At 50.7% G+C, this 19011-nt stretch overlaps 1 protein-coding gene across 2 annotated transcripts in view; it reads left to right on the top strand.

The window, feature by feature from the left end:
* Positions 1-18519, top strand: part of GREB1 (growth regulating estrogen receptor binding 1) — a 61737-nt gene extending 43218 nt beyond the window's left edge. For both annotated transcript variants that reach the window (XM_019649996.1, XM_019649995.1), the window contains exons 19-29: positions 1232-1431; positions 2924-3013; positions 4100-4713; positions 5417-5519; positions 7907-8065; positions 9052-9194; positions 12131-12292; positions 14004-14208; positions 14621-14795; positions 16305-16523; positions 17486-18519. In XM_019649996.1, coding sequence (XP_019505541.1) covers positions 1232-1431; positions 2924-3013; positions 4100-4713; positions 5417-5519; positions 7907-8065; positions 9052-9194; positions 12131-12292; positions 14004-14208; positions 14621-14795; positions 16305-16523; positions 17486-17759 — 2344 coding nt within the window. In that variant the 3' untranslated portion in view covers positions 17760-18519. The remainder of the gene's footprint in view (positions 1-1231; positions 1432-2923; positions 3014-4099; positions 4714-5416; positions 5520-7906; positions 8066-9051; positions 9195-12130; positions 12293-14003; positions 14209-14620; positions 14796-16304; positions 16524-17485) is intronic.
* Positions 18520-19011: the final 492 nt, after the last annotated feature.

Below are 19011 nucleotides of genomic sequence, written 5' to 3'. Positions count from 1 at the left end.
CCGTGCCCAGGGCCTTTGCACGTCTTTGCTTGTGTAACAGAATAGTGAGAGCTGACATTTATTGAGTTCCTGCTACGTGCTGGCATTCTACTAGATTATTTTCATGTGCTTTATTTCATTTTACTCTCGCCATAGCCCTGGGGAAGGGTATTATTACAGTGGTCCCATATAACTAATGAAGAAACGGAGGCATGCACAGGTTTAGCCAGTGTAGCTGACAGTGGACTCCAGGGCTGCCCAACTCCAAAGCCTGGCTGCTTTCCACTGGGCCACACCCCACTGACTCAAGGACCGCTGTACATTGCGTATGCACAGGCCAGGAAAAGGGGACTCCAAAGGTTTGACCTTTGGTGCTTGTTGCTATTTTACATGGATTAATTCTTCCATTCTTCAGCTCCTTAAGGACGAAGACAGTGTCTTTATCTTAAATGTGAGCAAGCATTTACTTAATACCTTCTTTGTCGTAGGCACTGTGCTAGACTTTTCACGTAGCATTTACTCTTTGCAACAATAGTATTACTATACTGTTTTATAGGTGGGCAAATGAAAGGCCATTTGCCTGAGGCCGCAGAGCAGTAAGTTGCAGGGCCAACGGGAACCACATCTGCCTCTGTCTAAGCTCTTTGCTTTTCCCACTTCACACCCCTGAGCCCTGCACTGGCCTGTCCTCTTTGTCACGTTCTTCGAAATGTCACTACTAGTTGATGTCTGTCTTACACCCAGACAGACTCTCATTTCCAATGTGATGATGACTTGATTGCCATTGTATCCCTACCATCAAACACAGTCCCTGGCACATTTTAAATATTGATTGGATAATTAAATGTCCACTTATTACATGTAGTCCTCACAACAATACACTTAGGTTGTTATTAATATTCATTCCCATCATTCAGAGGAAGAAATTCTGAGCCTCCGAGAAGTTGAACCTTTGTGGAAGGTCCTGTCCCTAGGAAGTGGCAGAGCTGGGCTTACGAGCCTCATTTTCATCTCATGTTGGTGCTGTTTTGATTCCACGCAGACTAAACACATAGCAGGTGCCCCGGGAGACTTCCCATTAAACTGTGCTGCGAAGGGCTCTCAGAGATGCTGTTTGCTTTTCCATCGGCACAAGTCCTAGGGCTCTACCGGGGAAGGTGGGGCGTTGGTTCTGCTCGCAGTTTCCCTCAGTGCCCAGCGGTGCTCACTTGGAGAAGGCAGCTGACAGACACTGTCTTCTGTTTCCTCCGAGGTCTTTGAGGTACTGCGACCTGCGGCTGATCAACTCCTCCTGCTTGGTGAGAACAGCGTTGGAGCAGGAGCTGGGCCTGGCGGCTTACTTCGTGAGCAACGAGATTTCCCTGGAGAAAGGGGTCCGCAGCGAGGCCTTGGAGAGCGACACAGAGAAGCTGAGCAGCACCGACAACGAGGACGAGGAGCTGGGGATGGAAGGTCGGCCTTGGCTTCTAACCCTGGGGGCAGCCTGTGCTTGTCAGACAGCTGTCGCCATTCCACGTGGCCCTGGCCAGCAGCTCTGGGTGAGAGCTGTCTAGATGCGTCTTTGGAGGAAATGACGAATCTCTCATTCAGCTCAGATCTTGCTTTTTTTCCCCCCTTTTTTGGTGGTGTAAGAAAATTAAAATCCCAGGGGCCGACCGAATGGCTCAGTTGGTTAAGAGCGTGCTTAAGAGTGCGAGCTCTGAGCAACAGGGTCACCGGTTTGATCCCCACATGAGCCAGTGAGCTGTGCCCGAGCTGAGCTGCTGCTGAGCTGCCAACAGGTGGCAGGATGGCGCAGCTAAAAAGAAAAAAATAAAGAAAAGAAAAAAGAAAATAAAAATCCCAATCAGTTCTTCCTAGCTCTAGAATTCTTAATGAATAGGAAGAAAAATGGAGATTTCTTAGGGTTCAAGTTCATGCTTTGTTCCCATCGTTGGTGGAATTACTGCCTGGTATACGATTCACTTGCTTATTTCCTCTATGTGAATCAACTTGACAGCATGTGTCCATTATTGAGATTTATGAAAACAGGCCAGTTCATTTGCAGACTTGAACATCTGACACCGTATTTTTAATAGGGTGTATAAATCAGAGCAGTGCGAGACATTTGGTTGTAGTCAAGAGCATAGCGAGAAAAAACAAAAAACTGTTAATACAAAAATGCAAAGAGTTTGTGGGGTGTGGTGTAGTGGAGAGATGGAAGTCTGGTGAGGCGGCTGGGGTTCCTCTTCCTCCTCCATCTGCTACCTGTGTGACTTTGGATAGACCGTGTCATCTGTCCTAGCCTCAGAGTGCTTAGCTGTAAAATAGGGATTGGAAGAGCTGCCTGCCAGACATCCCTGGTGCTGTGGCACTGTCTCGCTCACACTCTGACCGTGACTCTGACATTAAAATGTCACCTCCCTGCTGTCCGTGGGGTGATCCACACCCCTGGCATTCCACGACCCACCGGTCGCTCTTAACTCTCCAGCCCCCCACACTGCACCCCATGCCTTTGGCCACGCCCAACTTTAGTGGTTCCCTGGCTGTGCTCTGGTGTTGTCCGCTCTGGGCCACTCAGATGCTCACCTGGGAACCTCTGCCGGCCCTTCAGCACGCAGGGCGGGGTCACCTCTCCAGGAAGTTTCCTGACTCTGCCCCCCTATGCTGGGTGGGTGCCTGGCCTCTGGGCTCCCTGGCCCCTCTGTCTGCACTCCTTACACCACCTTGCAGCTCCAGCTCACAGGTGGGTGCCCCCACTGAGCTGTGAGGGCCTCACTGGCCCACCCTGCATCTTATCCTGTCCTGTCAGTGCTCTATCAGAGGTGGGCACCTGGAAGATGGCGATGGATGGATGGATGGGGAGGGATGATAGGTGCGAATACACTTTGCAAACTGTAAAGTGCTGGGTGAACCTGTGGCGCAATGATCACGAGGCACTTTGAGTGTGTGTGATTTGAAACAGGCTCCACGTCGGAGAAGAGGAGCCCCGTGAAGAGGGAACGGCCCCACTCCCACGACTCAGCGTCCTCGCCCCTGTCCTCCAAGGCGTCCAGTAAGTCTGCGGGGGAAAGAGCCCACGGTTGGACCGTTTTCTTGAGATTTTAGAGAATGAACAGAGAGATCCTTTATCCCACCTGGAACTGTAAAGAGAAGAGAATCTTTGAAGAACTGGATTTTCTAGAGAGTAAAGGCGAGGTTCAGTGGCTCCTTTCCTGGGGGAGGATGATGGCTTCTGTCCCATGTGGTGGCAGAGGGCTGTCCCCCCTGGGGCTCCCCAGGTTTGGGGAGTCAGCAGGAGAGGAGCTGGGCCAGGCATTGTCGTGGAGCCTGAGGGCAGAGAGCAGACCCAGAAAACCCCACTGAGGGGGAGCATCGTGGGCAGCAGGGCTCAGGGACCTCGGAGCTGGACCGCACTTTGGCGGAGGGAACAGGGAATGTGAATAAAATGCCCCAAGTCGGTGCCCTCAGGGATGCCTTGGTCCTGAAACAATATACCGGTAACACATGAAACAATATCAGAAGCATTTATCCAGAACCTACTTTATGTCTGAATCCAGGCATTAAAGATAAATTAGATATGGTTATGGATATAAAGCAGTAATTAATTTTATCTCGGGTGGGGGATTTAGAGGGAGGGGATGGTCACTGCAGGTTTCAGAGAGTACCTGACCTTTCACTGGCACTTGGAGGAGAGGGTATCTGGGTAGAGAAGGTATCGGATGGAGGAGAGTGTTTCCAGGTGGAGAAGGGGTTATCTGAGGGGAAGAGAGGGTATCTAAAGGGGACAGACAACCTGCACAGAAGCAGGAGCGTAGGTTGAGGGCCCAGGGTGAGAGGTTCGGGAACAGATGAGGGCGGGGGGTTTGCAGAGGGGAGGAGAGACCTTTGAGGTGGCGTGCTGGGCATTGGGGGTGTGGGCAAAGCCATACCATGTAGGTGTCACCAGCCCTCTCCGCACAGCAGGCCTTGGGTTTGTCATAGGACAAAAGAGTTTATATCTAACCAGAGGTGGAATTTTGTTGACAAAAACTCCCAGTAATTGTCAAATAGAGGTAGTTTGTGCTGCAGAAACAGGTGGCTGTCAGGTTTGAGGACGGGTCATTTCTGGGGCGTGACTGACAGGTTCCTCTCTCCCCAGGCTCAGTGCTCTGTGGTGAGTCCTCCTCTCAGCTTGGGGGGCCCTCGCAGGGGGAGCAGGGCCGAAGCCCGCAGCCCTGTGGCCCTTCAGAGGAGGGCAAGGCCCCTGGTGACAAGCAGAGGCTCCGAGCGAGTCAGGGCCCAGCGGCCACCAGCAGGCACAGCCCCGGGCTGGCCCCCCAGCCTGACTCCGCCCTCAAGACCAGCCAGAAGGGCATCCAGGTACCGGTCACCTCGTCATCCTCCCAGCTCTCCTCCTCGGCTGCGGTGCCCGCTGCCGCCGGCACGCTGGTCCTGCAGGCCTCCCAGTGCTCCATGACCAAGACCTGCCAGCAGCCGCCCGTCGTCTTCCTGCCCAAGCTGGTGTACGACATGGTCACGTCCACCGACAGCAGCGGCCTGCCCAAGGCCGCCTCGCTCCTGCCCTCCCACTCGGTCGTGTGGGCCAGCTCCTTCCGGCCCCTGCTCAGCAAGACGATGACCTCCACAGAGCAGTCCCTGTACTACCGGCAGTGGACGGTGCCCCGGCCCAGCCACATGGATTACGGCAACCGCGCTGAGGGCCGAGTGGACAGCTTCCACCCGCGCAGGCTGCTGCTCAGCGGGCCCCCTCAGGTGGGTGCGTCCGGCCGTGGCCCGGACTGCGTGGGGGTTCTTGTGCTCAGGCCAGGGGGCAGGGTCAGCGCTGACAGCATCCCCATGGCAGAGTCTTCTGTGATGGCCCCTCAGGTGGATGGAGGTTGGGACCTGCCTGCTGCCCTCGGTTGGGTGACGTCTGTCCTCTCACCTCAGCTGCTTCTTTTGTGTGATGTGGGGGACGGAGGGGTTCTCTGTGGGTACCCCTCGATTCTTCAGACTGCGATGCTGCATTTCCCATATTATTTCCTTTGATCCTCACGGCCAGTCTGTGTGATTTGCTGGCTCTAACACTGGAAGATTTCTGTGAAACATAACGGAGACAGGAGGGCTGTCAGCATCCCAGCTCTACCCCAACTCATTGTGTCTCCCTGACAACAAAAGGCCATTTCACCTCTCAAGTGGCAAAAATCTTCAAGGCATGAGTGTCAGGTTAAAGCCGGAGATGAGTTGCCTTGGTTTACAAGCAGGCAGGTCTCCTGTTAGTGGCAGCCCGTCTGTCCACCTGCCACGTTTCTTCAGGCCACATTTTCCCTCAAGTGTCTTTGCCTCGCCGGGCTCTCATTTTAATTAGGTGAGATCTTTAAAACAGGCAGAGGCTGTGGCGTGCCAGGTGCTCGGCCAGGGCCAGCGCGTAGGCAGGGCATCCTGACGGGTGGCGGCGATTTCCATGTCCTCACAGGTCGGGAAGACGGGTGCCTACCTGCAGTTCCTCAGTGTTTTGTCCACAATGCTCACTCGGCTGACGGAAGTGGATGTTTACGATGAGGAGCAGATCAATACCAGTGAGTTTTCCGTCGGCGACCCTGGGGCTCGGAATCAGCTTCTCAAGTGACTTTGTGTCTCTTAGTTTCTGGATGGAATTCTCAGGCTCACCATCAGATTCACCCCAAGGGCCTTGTAGGGTGCTCTGACTTTCCCCTTGTGGCCATTTTGCTCAATGTCAGGAGAGTGCCTGGGAGGCCTTGGCGGGATAAAATCACCATACTAAAAATAACTACTGTTGATTCATGTGTCAAGTACTGTGCTAGGTGCTCTACATAAATTACCACATTGAATTTTCTGCACAGCACCACGAGGTAGGTGTTGTTATTGCTGGTAAGGGACATTGCTGTATCCATTTTCTTGTAAGTCACGTGCTCAGAAACCCAGCTGCGAGGTGGCTGAGCTGGCACTAACCTGGATTTGATGGCTGCCTCTAGAAAGCAGAGTTATCCATCAGGGGAGGTTCCCCGCTCAGGCAACTGGCACAGAGGTCAATATCGTAGGGCAAAATGGAAATATGATATGCGGGGAACAGCCTTTTCTCCTTGTCCACAGAACAGAATTTACCCTGATTGAGGGGAGAGTCTCTGAACAGCTGTTCTATGCTAACTATAGAACACGGCCTCCATTTCCTCTTCATAGCTGCCTCCCTGTGGCTCATAAACGTGGTCTGGTAAACACATTTGTTGCTTTAGCAATTAAAATTCATTAAGGAGTCCTGTCCATATTGTAAAGAAAGGGAACCAGTAGGCTGCCCTGGCGCCTAAACAGCTCTTTTTTGGGTATATATTTAAGATGTACAACTTGATATGCATGTACACTGAAATAAGCACCACAATCAAGCTAATTCACATATCCATCACCTCACACAGTCTCCATGTTCACTCCAGCATTATTCTCAACTGCCAAGATATGCCAACAACCATATGTTGTCCCTGGAGGTGCAACTGTCCAGCAGCAGATGAATGGTAAAGAAAATGCAGTGTTACATACAATTGAATAGTCAACCTTAATAAAGAGAGAAATCCCGCCATGTTCACACACAGCACTTCTTCAGATGCCCTTGACTAAGCCTGGATTTGGGAGAAAATTTGGAACCAAGGAAGCCCATCCAGCCCTTGGTCTTACCTTTGAAGGAAAGAGGCTCTTCCGGCTCTGAGTTTTCTGTGGTTTCCCCCACAGTTTGGAACTATATTTCAGATGAAAATCAACTGTATTTCAGATGAAAACGGGCCTGTTGAGTTTCTGTCTCCTCACTTCCTTGGATACGCCGATGATAAAGACAGGATTTGAACCCAGTTTGTTAAACTTCAAAACTAATTTTCTTAAATGTTCTCTTACTGCCTGGGTTTTCTCTTTGGTAAAGCCTGGATAATTCCTGTTTTACAGGGTGTGGTGAAGATTAAATTATCTTACACATCTGAAACACTGAGTACCTAGAAATACACAATAAATGTTCCTCTCCCTCGTCTTTCCTTCCTCTCCTCCTTCTTATGACTCTGCCCATGTGTATAATATAGAAGGAAAGATAAATAGATCTAGATAGATGTGTGTGTGTAATATACAGAGGGTGCCAAAAAAATGTATACACATTTTAAGAAGGGAAAAACCTGTATTAAAATTATGCTGATGGGAACCACTGTGAGCCCCTCTTATAATTGCTGAAGTCAAACATGACTTGTATTCATCTTTTGTTATCGCATATATTGAGTATTACAATTTTAATATAGGTTTTTTTCCTTTCTTAAAATGTGTATACGTTTTTGGCACCCTCTGTATAATCAACATGTTATGTAACTGAAGTTGGATCAACTAGACTTTTTAACCTTTTGACCAAAAAGCATTTAGTAAGCACCATAGACCGCACCAATCATAATGTAAGATGGTAACGTGGCAAATGTAAAACGTGCTTTGGGCCACGAGTGGTGTTGGCATCCGGAAGGAGAACGCAGTGGGCTGAGCACTTAGAAGAGGCTTTCCAGAGACGCAGTGATCGGAGCTGGGCCATACTGGTTGGGGGGCATTTCCACAGACGAGCAAGAAAGAGAATTCCGTTAGGCTTCACTGGCAGTGGGCACCAGAGTGGTATATTTGGGGGATGGTACTAGGGAGAAGCACAGAGCATAAGGGGGAGGGGGAGGTATGCTGGGAGGATTGAAGTTAGCATGAGCGTCAGAAGAACAAGCCCATCCAATAGGAAACACAGCACAAGGCTGTTCCTCTGGGTAGAGGTCACTATGAACGCCTCTTTAGAACAATTCTGAAAACGGGATATGCGCCAAGAGCCTTCAAGATCCAGTGGTGTTCCCTCAGTAACTCACAGACTCAATAACACTTGTGCACATTTAAAATAAATCCTTCTCACTTCCTGTTTTGTCACATATCTGTGTTTCTCCCAATTTTGCAGACCTCAGAGAAGAATCCGATTGGCATTACCTCCAGCTCAGTGACCCCTGGCCAGACCTGGAGCTCTTCAAGAAGCTGTCTTTTGACTACATTATTCACGACCCAAAGTATGAGGATGCCAGCCTGATTTGTTCACACCAGCAGGCTAGAAAGAGTGAAGGTCAGACTTTTAAATGTCTTGTTTCATCTTCTTCCAAAGTACATGGGGATAGCCTTGGAAAGGAATAGCCAAATTTTGTTAGTGATGAACTCAATTATCTGGTGGTGGTGAATTAGCCAGTGCCCAGTAGAGAGCTGAGGTCACCACCACCTCACTGGACACAAGGAAGGGCTCCTCATGAAACCCATGAAGGAAGAAGACTTGCTGGGCAGTCGGTGCTGGTAATGACGAGGGCAGTCTCGGTGTTTGTCATGGTCCGAATATTCTGAAGGTCCTGGTTAACAGGGGATAAAAGACATGTATTTTGGTTTATGACCTGGGATTGGGATAACAAAATGCACATATTTCCCTCTCCTCTCTCGATCTCCTGTTTTCTCCCCCCTTCTTCAGGGACCACTGACTTTCACAGTATTATGACCCTGCAGTGTTTCGGGGTCACCGTCAGCAAACACAGACTATTAGTGGCCAGTGTGATTATAAACACCGACTAGGGAAGTTTGATGAATGCAATGTGAGAGGAAAAGGCTCTCCAGGATCCATTTCAAACGAATAATTTCATCCTCATGGTTCTCAGAGCAGATCACCTTCACTGCAGGGTCCTTCACATGGACTCATCTCGAATGGAAGTTTGGTGCTAAAATCTTAATCCTGCTAAGACATCTGAAAAAATGGGGACAATTCGTCTGCATTACAGTATTTTCATTACACTGGCAATTGATTTACATTGTTATGTAGCAAATCAATGACTATGTGTTGATAAAACTTATGGGCCCATGAACAAGATGCTGACTGTGTGAACAGCCCATTAGCTTATCCCACTGAGACTATCACTTCTGACCAGCTGAGTCACCCCCAGCGCCCAGGCAGGCTAGAGGTGATCCCACAAACTCCTGTGATGGCATTTGCGGTCATTTCCATTTGAGTAGGCAGGAAGAGGACATTTGTTCTGTCTCCTGCTGCTCCGTAACGGTGAGGATTTCCTGCAGACAGAGGGACCCCCCGGAAGCCGGAGGACCTGTATGTGCGGCGTCAGACGGCGCGGATGCGGCTGTCCAAGTACGCGGCGTACAACACGTACCACCACTGCGAGCAGTGCCACCAGTACATGGGCTTCCACCCCCGCTACCAGGTAGGCGCCGGGGCGCCGGGGGCGCACGTCCCACGTCCCCTGGGGCGCTCCCGGCATCGCTCTGCTACGTGTTTCACCTGGGCCAACGCCGCCGTTTCCCTGTTCTGTCTTTATGTTTTCATTCCGGAGTGGGAGATGGAACGCTCTGGAAGCCCTTGCTTCCTGGTCTACTTGCATCCTCAGCTCCCTTGGATAATCTGTGAGGTTACTGCTGGCACTCCAGAGCAGTGATCGTCCACGGTTTCACGTTTACGAGAGAGACAGCGTTCACTGACTGCCGATGTCTTTTTTACGTCCTAGCAATTTCAAAAGTTCAGTGCAGCAGGCACTTCCTGAGTGCTTACTATGTACCAGACGCATATCCCGAGATGAATGAACTTTGTCCCCATACTCACAACTCACAGTCTAGGGACGGAGAGATGCACATAAGCACAACTTCAGAACAGTGTAAAGCTGGCAAGAAAAGCAGTAGGGTTGAAACACAGAAATTATGTAGCTAAGAAGAATTGGCGTTTATTGAGCACCTACTGTGTGCTAGGCACTTTTTATATCTCGGTACTTCCCCACCTTTTTACATTGTAGAAAATGTCGGGCCGGCCGAGTGGCTCAGTTGGTTAAGAGCTCACTCAAGAGTGCGAGCTCTGAGCAACAGGGTCACCGGTTTGATGCCCGGCCCAACCTGAGCTGCCACTGAGCTGCCAACAGGTGGCAGGATGGCTCCGCTAAAAAAAAAAAAAAAAAGTCATTTGCCCTGGACGCCGGGTGAATGGATAAGGCTACTGAGCCAGGCCTCTGGCTGTCCCAGGCTCTGGCTGGTCACCCAGGGAGGTTTGTGTTAAAGCCACACCTGTAATCCATTCAAGGTGCATTGGTTAGGAAACTGTCCTGTCTAGTTTCTTATTTGATTCTCACTAAAACCCCATGAGGCAGTAGCATTATCCCCATTTTATCACAGAAGGTACTGTCCTGGGCAGGAGCAGCTGAGAGGATTCTGAAGAATCAATGAGTTTGCCAAGGGGCCAAGACAGATAGAAGGAGAGGGAACAGCATGTGCGACAGAGGGGAGAGCTGGGGTCTCTGGGGGAATTAGGAGTGGCTTTCATCAGGAATTTCAGGAGTGTAAAGTGCTAACAGTGGATGGTCCCAGGACAGGAAGCTGGGAAGGTGGGGCAGGGACCAGACCACAAAAGGCCTCCTGCTGGGGGGTGAATGTGGACTTTGCAGCGGGAACTCGGAGGAGGGGGCAAAGCTATGTTTGGAATAGTCTCTTAATAGCCCTGAGGAGGTTTCCAGAGGGCCTGTGAGGCTGGTAATGTAGAAACAAATAGAGGGTAGGATTTTATACCTAGTATTTCTTATCTTTTCAGACCCAAGCAAGGGAAAGGTGCGAGCCAGGCAGATACCTAGTCGAGAAACAGGTTTGCAGAAGAGCCTGTCCTCGGCTGCTTCCAGAAAGGCTTGAGGCGGCCAGAGCTGGCTTGTCCACCCGTCCCTTTTGCAGAGGGAGCAGCAGACAGTGGCTCTGATTTTCTCAGGTCAACCAGGTCTTGAGCTTGGCTACCAGTGAAGTAGCACTATCTTCTTTTAGCATTAATTTTTTAAAACTAGGCAATTTTATTGTAGACAAAGTTAGAAAATACATATGAATGATGTTTTACAGGATTAAAAGTCATCAGAAATCTCATTTGCTTCAGGTAAACTCTCCTGACATTTCTTTTCAACCCTTGGAGATGATAGTTTTTCTTTCAGGCAGAGAAAAACATAAGTGAAAACATTTTCTTGATTTTGAAATTTAGAGAACTAAAAGAGACTTGGGGGTTTTAGTCACTGGTTGTTTCAGTAAATGTCTCCAGTGAATTAATAGAAGTATGGAGCACGAAAGAAGGAGAGGTGATCCTGTGCTCTGGCCTGCTGCACCTGGTCTGTGCTCAGGTCTGGGGGCCACAGTGGCAGGGGACTTGACACCTGGCCACAGGAGGAGCTCCGAGGGCGCACACTAGCTCCCTGCGGGCATCCCCGTGCCTCTGCTCATTCTGTCCTCTCTGCCCCATGTCTCAAGGCTCCCTGGACCTTTTTTTTTAATGAAATTTCCTCAGTTGGGTCTCTCTGTGCTCCGTCCCAGGTCAAAATCTGTCTCCCTCATCTCTGCTCCCAAAGGGCTTTGTGGTTCTAGAGCAGGAGTCTAAAGCCGGTGTGTCGTGGCCTGTGTCCACCCTCTCCGGGCCTCAGTCATTCCCTAGGGCGAGGGGTCAGGGAAGACCTCTCTGTGGGCACCTGGGCAGAGGCCTGAAGGAGCATCACATAATTTAGGCAGAGCCAGGCTGGCACAGATACACCGTAAAGCGGGGGCTCTTCAGACGAAGTGACTAGAGGTGAGGCTGGACTTGAGGACAGGAGTGAGCCCAAGACCCCTGAATATGTTTCCACATCCATAAAGTGAGGATGATGACGGTGCCTGCTTCATACGATTGTTTATTATAACACAAAGGGGACAGAAAGGTGCTGGACCTAGTAAGTGAGAGGGAAGTGTGTAAGTGTGTGCAATTCTTATTGTTTTATTAATCTGCTACACGTGTAACTACGTAGGATGGAAAAACATGTTTATTAGAATTAAAAATGTGATCTACAGCATGAATGCTTTAGTAGATGACCTAGCACTCCTGGCCAATTCCACAGGGGTTGGCACCTGACGTGTGACCGTGAGTAAAGCGTGACCAGAGTCAGGGACAGGAGCAGGCTCTAGCTGAGTGGGTGTGGCCTCCAACAGCAAGATCTGGTGTCCACACTTTGTATGGGCATCAACCTGTGGGTTTCTCGTGCTGTGGGGCAGGGTGGCAGTGACCTGTGCGTAGGCACAGCCACGATGGGCCTGGGTTCTTCTTGGAAGGAGCGCCGGCCTCTGGTGACGAGCTCTGTCCTTTCCCCTTGCACCTCAGCTCTATGAGTCCACCCTGCACGCCTTTGCCTTCTCTTACTCCATGCTAGGAGAGGAAGTCCAGCTCCATTTCATCATCCCCAAGTCCAAGGAGCATCACTTTGTCTTCAGCCAACCTGGAGGCCAGCTCGAGAGCATGCGGCTGCCCCTCGTCACAGACAAGGTACTGGCTCTGAGTCCAGTGGGTCAAATCGGAGTGGCTGCAACTGACCCCTGAGCTGGAGACCCAGAGACTGTAATCGCCCGATGAGTCAAGGGCACGTGGGGTGGGGAGGGAAGACCAATATGGTGATTGAACTTGGAGGAGGCTGGAGACACAAGGGCTCTGGGTCACTTAGAGTCAGGTTTGAGCCTCGCTCTACCCTTTACTTGCTGTGGTTATTTGAACTTGCCCCTGAATATCTCTGAGCCTGAGTTTCCTCATCTGTACACTTGGGCAATAATAGATCGTACAGAAACTTGTAGTGAGAATTTTTAGAATGACCGGCTTAAGGCACCAGCACAGTACCTGGAAGATAACAAGTGCTGGGAAGATATTCTTCGCTTCCACTGGCTTTTCTTTGATGCTTTCTGTTACAGGACATTCAAAGAGGCTATGGCGGTAGAGTAGTATGATTCCTGCAGGGCCTGTTACCAACTTCAGCAATTATTAACACGTGGCCGGTCTTGTCTCATCTGTCCTTCTCTTTTGCTTTCCTGTATTATTTGGAAGCGAATCCCAGACATCGTATCATTTCATCCATAAACATTTCAATGTGTGTCTCTAAAGGATCATTTTCCTCTTTTGAAGAGATTGTTAGTAATCCATCGCCTTTGCGACCGCCATTCTCACAGACAAGCTCCTCACAGGGGCATTTGGTTGGACGGTTCCAGCCTGACGGCCTCAGCCACCTTGCTGTCCTCTGACCAGCCCCAGTCACCAGGACTCTTGTGTAACTTTTCTCCAGAGGCCCAGACACCCATACAGTTGACCCTGGCCTTTCAGACCCAGACTTAAGCAGTGAGAACATTTGTAAAGTACCAAGGATGCCTTTGTGAGACGGTCTCCCACCCCGTGGGCTGGACATGGGTATTACAGGGATCAAGGATCCCTCCTTTTTCCAGCCAGTGCCAGTCAGAACAAGCTATGGGCACCGGCTGCCTCACAGCTTTGTAGCTGGTGCTTTGAGGAATTCAGAGGGAGCAGAAGACTTAGCTCAGCCCAAGGAACTTACAGTTGAGGAAAGCGTGATGAAAACATCGTTCTTTATATAAAAATTCCCAGCCTGAGTGTATAAATAGCTAGGCAATATGGGTAAGTGACTGGGAGATTTAAGTCAGACAGGAGCAGTGTGTACTCAGAACTAGACACTAATATGAAAGGATAATGCGTTGGGGTAATTGATATATGCCAGTTATTTAGCTTGGGTTGCTTAGCCACCCATTCCCAAACAAGCGTTTACGTAGTTTCTGATTCTGTGGACAAGCAGTTCGGGCTCTTTCAGCGGGGTCGTTACAATACGGGCTTGACTGTGCTCACTTGTGCCTGGTTAGCTGCCAGGTTTCTGGGGGCTCCTGGGCTAGGATGGCCTCAGTGGGTGCCCAGCTCTGCTCCATGTGGGCTCTCCTCCAACAGGCTAGGCCGGCTTGGTCCTGGGAGGACTCTGAGAGAGGGCAGGATGTGTCAGCCCTCCTGCAGCCAGGCTCAGAACTGGCACACCGTCATTTTTACTGCATTTTTTCGGTAAAAGCAAATTGCAAGGCTAAGCTGGAATCAAGAAGTGTGGAAATTGACTCCATCTTTTGATGGAAGATGCTGCCAAGTTACCTTTCAAAGAGGGGGGAGTCATTGTGGCTATGTTTATACTTTCCCTCCTTATGCCTCTACTTTCCAGAGTCATGAATATATAAAAAGCCCGACGTTCACCCCAACAACGGGCCGCCACGAACACGGACTCTTTAACCTGTACCATGCGATGGACGGTGCCAGCCATTTGCACGTGCTGGTTGTCAAGGAGTACGAGATGGCTATTTATAAGAAGTACTGGCCCAACCACATCATGCTGGTGCTGCCAAGCATCTTCAACAGCGCTGGAGTTGGTAGGGACTTTTCACATGCCCCACTCTGCTAAATTCCTGGGAACGCAGACTTGAGAGAATGTTCTAGACAAAAGAGTTAAACGTTTGTCATCAAGCCTTTGGACTTTTAAGGCACTTTTGATTTGTTTCTTCTTCGAGGTTTGGTTATTGATTTGACTCATGTTCTCCTGTCATGTTAGAAAAGCAAAGGATAAGCAAACAAATACGTGTGCAAACTGGAGAGTATTTTCTCCCCTAGAATTTTCTCTCCCAAGTCAACGGCGGCCACAAGCGGGTGCATGAGTGATGCAGAGGCGTGCCGCCCGGAGCTGGCGGCGTGGGGGGCGGGGCCTCGATGAGCCGTTCTCATTCGCAGTGGGGCTTTTGTCCTGGGTGGGCAGACCTGAGTGAGGGGTGGGTTTGCCCGTTTCAGGCGCCGCCCACTTCCTGATCAAGGAGCTGTCTTATCACAACCTGGAGCTGGAGCGCAACCGGCAGGAGGAACTTGGCATCAAGCCGCAGGACATCTGGCCTTTCATCGTGATCTCGGACGACTCCTGCGTGATGTGGAACGTGGTGGACGTGGACTGTGGTGGGGAGAGAAGCAGGTGAGGTCCCTACCGAGCCTCCAAGTAAGACGGAGGAGGGGCGTGCTTTCGTCCACCCTGTGGGGACCCCGAGGGGGCACCTCCTGCAGGAAAGCATGGCGTGGGGGGTGACAGAGCCCTGGATGTGGCAGACTCACGTTCTTGGCTTCACTGTGAGTTTAAAATTTTGATTGAAGTATAATGCATACAGAAAATCACACAATATGTATTCAGTATAAAATGCGTACAAAAAGGAACATATAATACATGTACAGAAATATTCACAAACTGAACACGCCCATTGAACCACCTCCCATAAGAAGAAAGGGGCCCCCGTCAGCACCCCTGAAGCCTGTTTCTGTTGACTTCCAGTCCCCGCAGCCTCACTGCTAAGGCCGGGCTGTGTTTTTATTTGCTGTGCGGCAGTAGGGAGAGCACTCTTTTTGGCTTCCAGTTTCCTCACCTTTCAAAGGGGCGCTAAAACCTGTGCTGGTGGTTTGTTGTGAGGATTCATCAGTCTTGACCGGTGTGGCCATGGTGTCCCCGCAGGAGCCAGCGGGCGGTGGAACAGCACAAAGCAACAGCGTCTCAGTGGATACAGTCGTGTGGAGCACCCTTCACACAATATTTCCGTGTGATTTTGCCATATTCCTGTTTCCACTGAGGGCTGCTGGATGACTTCTGATTACTTCGGGCTGGTTTTATGAGAGACAACATTAGGCTGACAGCACATGGCTTATGAAAACAATGATCTGCTTTATTTTCAGTATTCTCGCTGTCCCTTTTCCAAGGGCACAAGCTTGACTAAGGGCCCAGATGGGGACGAGGATGGAGAATTTCATTCCACAGCAGCAGTTAATGCCCTGGAATGGCTTAGCCGGTGGGGTCCTTAGAGAGTTTAGCTTAAGCCCCTCAGGTGGGGAAAAGAAAGCTGAGGTCCAGAAAAGTTGAGCGACTTGCCTGGGCCCCCCTGGACAGAACTCTCATCCCCGACTCCTAGCCCTAGAGTCACCCTCAGCCCTCCCTCTCTGGTCATCAGGTGTCTTCACAGACCTCGAACCCCGTCCTGGGAGTGGGGGGCATTTACATATTGCCCCCTTCCTTCCCACTCTTTCGTTTGGAATTCACAGCAGAAAACCTCACTCCTCCCTATATTTTACCTTCAGATCTAGAAACCGGAAATGCGAGGTGGTTTGGCATGATGGGAAGAGTGTGGGCTTTGGGGGCAGAGCTGTTCAAATCCAGGCTCTGTTGAGCAACAAAGGGCAAGTTACCCAGAGCTTCTTTGTCCTCATCTGTAAAATGGGGATGATGTACCTATGTCAGAGGATTGCTGTGAGGATAAACGATAATAAATTTGAAGTGCTTAGCCTGGTGCCTGGCTCTCCGTGGTGGTTGTGATGGGCTCCGTCTGCACAAGCCCAGCCCAGCAAGTGGAGAGCAGCGTCCTGATTGGCCCGGTCCAGAGGGCCTTGCTTGTGTTTGCTTTGCATGTCAACCTAGAGATATCACTCTCCCTCCTTCGAGCAGAGAATTTTCCTGGTCAGAAAGGAACGTCTCTTTGAAGTACATCATGCAGCACATCGAGGCATCCCCCAATATCACCCACTATGCCCTGATTGGCATGCGGAAGTGGTCCAGCAAGACTGGGCGCCGTGAGGTGCGCGAGCCCTTCTCCCGCTGCCATGTGCATGACTTCATCGTCCTGAATGTGGACCTGACCCAGAACGTGCAGTACAACCAGAACCGGTGAGCTCCAGCCCCAGTGCGGCTGTCAGCACAGCCCCCCCGTGAGGGGCAGCCCTGGGCCTTGGTGGGGGGCTGCTTCTCCTCTGCCCTGCAAGGCCAGGGGAACCAGAGGCCTCCTGCCCAGGGAGCTGGCCTGGTCCCTGCTTTTTTTTTTTTGGTATTTTTGTTGTACAGTTTTCTGGAAGGGAGATTTGCATCAGATCATTCAACTTCCTTCATCAATTCACATGGTACTTTATTTAGCGACTTACATTGTACTGTGTGATTATGTGTTTCTCTTGCTTTTTTTGGCTCCCTCTCTGAACACGGGGCTTTTTAGCAGCGTTCGCACTGAAGAAAACTGTAAAGTAATTTCCATATGCCGCTCTCAGCGCATCTAGCCATAGAAGTGCACATCTCTCAAGAAGAACCTAATCGCTAACGCCCGTCGAGTGTCCTCACGTGCCAGGCAGTGGGCAGACACCTGAGGTGGCCCACGTAGGAGTGTGGATTTCGGAGCTAGGCCAACCTACCTGTTAGGCATCTGGCTCTGCCCCTTACCAGCTTGGCAGGCGAGGCAGGCCACTTACCATCTCTGAGCCTCGTTTTCCTCAGATGTAAAAAGTGGCTAATTTTTTACCCTGGCAGGTTTGTTGTTTTCTTCTTAACAGAGAGATGAAAGGGTGTTTGTAGAGTCCTCACACCATGCCTGGCGTGGAGCGTATGGTCAACAGATGGCAGTCCATCTGTAGCTTACGCCTTAGGTATCCCCTGCCATTCCTGGTGCCGACACATCACAGCTTGTCCTCTTCTCCTTGTTTGCTTTGCCTTCTGTGCCTTCCTAGAGGAAGGTCTGGAGGGCAGCAGCGAGCCTCCTTCCCCTCTGTAGCCCCCAGTAGAGGGACACACACTCCACATGTGTGGTGCTGGTGGAGGCATGAGCTGCGTCCAGTGCCATCTGCCCCTCCTCTGGTTCCGAGCAGGTTCCTGTGTGACGATGTGGACTTCAACCTGCGGGTGCACAGCGCTGGTCTCTTGCTCTGCCGGTTCAACCGCTTCAGTGTGATGAAGAAGCAGATTGCAGTGGGCGGGCACCGTTCCTTCCACATCACGTCCAAGGTGGGTAGGCCGTGTGCCCGGCTGGGGCGACACCCAGACTGCTGTGTGTGGTGCGAGAACCAAGCGTGGGAGCTGGCGGGGAGGCCACGTGGCTGCCTTCGAGTCAATGGGGTGGGCTTGACCTCTGGGTCGTGTTAGGAAAGATTTTCAGTTGTCTGCTCAGCGCACATCTTCCACCCACCTTCCTGGGCACCCTCGCTCACCCGCGTTCTGCCTGATGGTTACCGCACGCGTCTCCATCACTGCGCTCAGTGCTCACCTGTCTGGCTTTTCTGCTGGACAGAGCTCTGGGGTGCAGGTGTGGTGCGTGCCCTTCTCCGGGCCCCTGGGACAGCGCCTGGCCAAATACTCTCTGAATGGCACTAGCTTGATAGCTGTGCTGTCTGTCCACGAGCCAGCCTCTGGGTGGGGAGACACGTGACCCGATTGTGCCGGTGCTGGCTGGGCAGTCTGGGCAAGTTCAGATGTGAAGTCACAGCAAGCCCAGAGTTCTGAGTCTTCCAGGAGGTGATGCGGAGCTGGTACGTCCCTGCCTAAAGGTCTCCCCCATCCGTGGGCTAGAGCCCCATTCGCTGCCTTTCACCTCCACCTGCCTTAAATTGTGCCCTGATCACATCAGCTAGTTCTAATACCAGCTGCTGCTTCCAGCCTCTGTCCTTCCTGGTCGCCACTGACTCTTCTGGTGGTGACCCTCCCTGAGCTGGGCCAGGTCTGAATTTAGATGCCAGTTCCACCGCCATCTTCCCTTTCCCACCTGCAGGGAGTGAAGCCTTCTCTGGACATGAAAGTCCATTCTCATTGCTCCTGCAAAGTAGCAAGATACTTAAGTAAAAGGTCTGTGCTCCCAGAAGAACTTGGAATCATTTAGTTAAGTCCCCCCACCACACACACACACACCATTGAGATTTCTTATTGAAATTGTGTTAGTTTTACAGTTTAATTTGGGAAGAATTCCCATCTTTACCATACTAAGGTTTTCTACTAAAGAGCCTGATGTGCTTTTAAAACTAATTTTTCTTTTAGTTCCCTCAATAACATTTTTTAACTCTTAGGTATTTTATCTTTATTTCCATTTTGAGCATAATCTTATTTTTTTTCTTTAGGTTTAATTGCATATTGATTCCAGGAAAGCTAGTAAGGTTTGATGATCTTTCATCTGAATAAAATAATTTAATGGTTTTCATTTGTTTATTCATTAAATGTTTACCATGCACCCACTCCCTTCACTCAGGAGTGCAGAGGCTGGCAGCTGAGGCGGATGTTAGATAAATACTGAGTAAAGTACCATTGTGATAAGCACCCCACGGGCGATGTGTGTGTCATAGGCAGTGGGGGTGGGGGTCTGCGCGAGTGTCCCTGAGGAAGTGACATTAAGGCAGAGACCTGGAGG

This window comes from Hipposideros armiger, unplaced genomic scaffold (genome assembly GCF_001890085.2).
Source record: "Hipposideros armiger isolate ML-2016 unplaced genomic scaffold, ASM189008v1 scaffold_137, whole genome shotgun sequence".
Taxonomy (NCBI): Eukaryota; Metazoa; Chordata; class Mammalia; order Chiroptera; family Hipposideridae; genus Hipposideros; species Hipposideros armiger.
The sequence above is the reverse complement of the archived record's forward strand: the minus strand, read 5'-3'. Positions and strand labels throughout refer to the sequence as shown.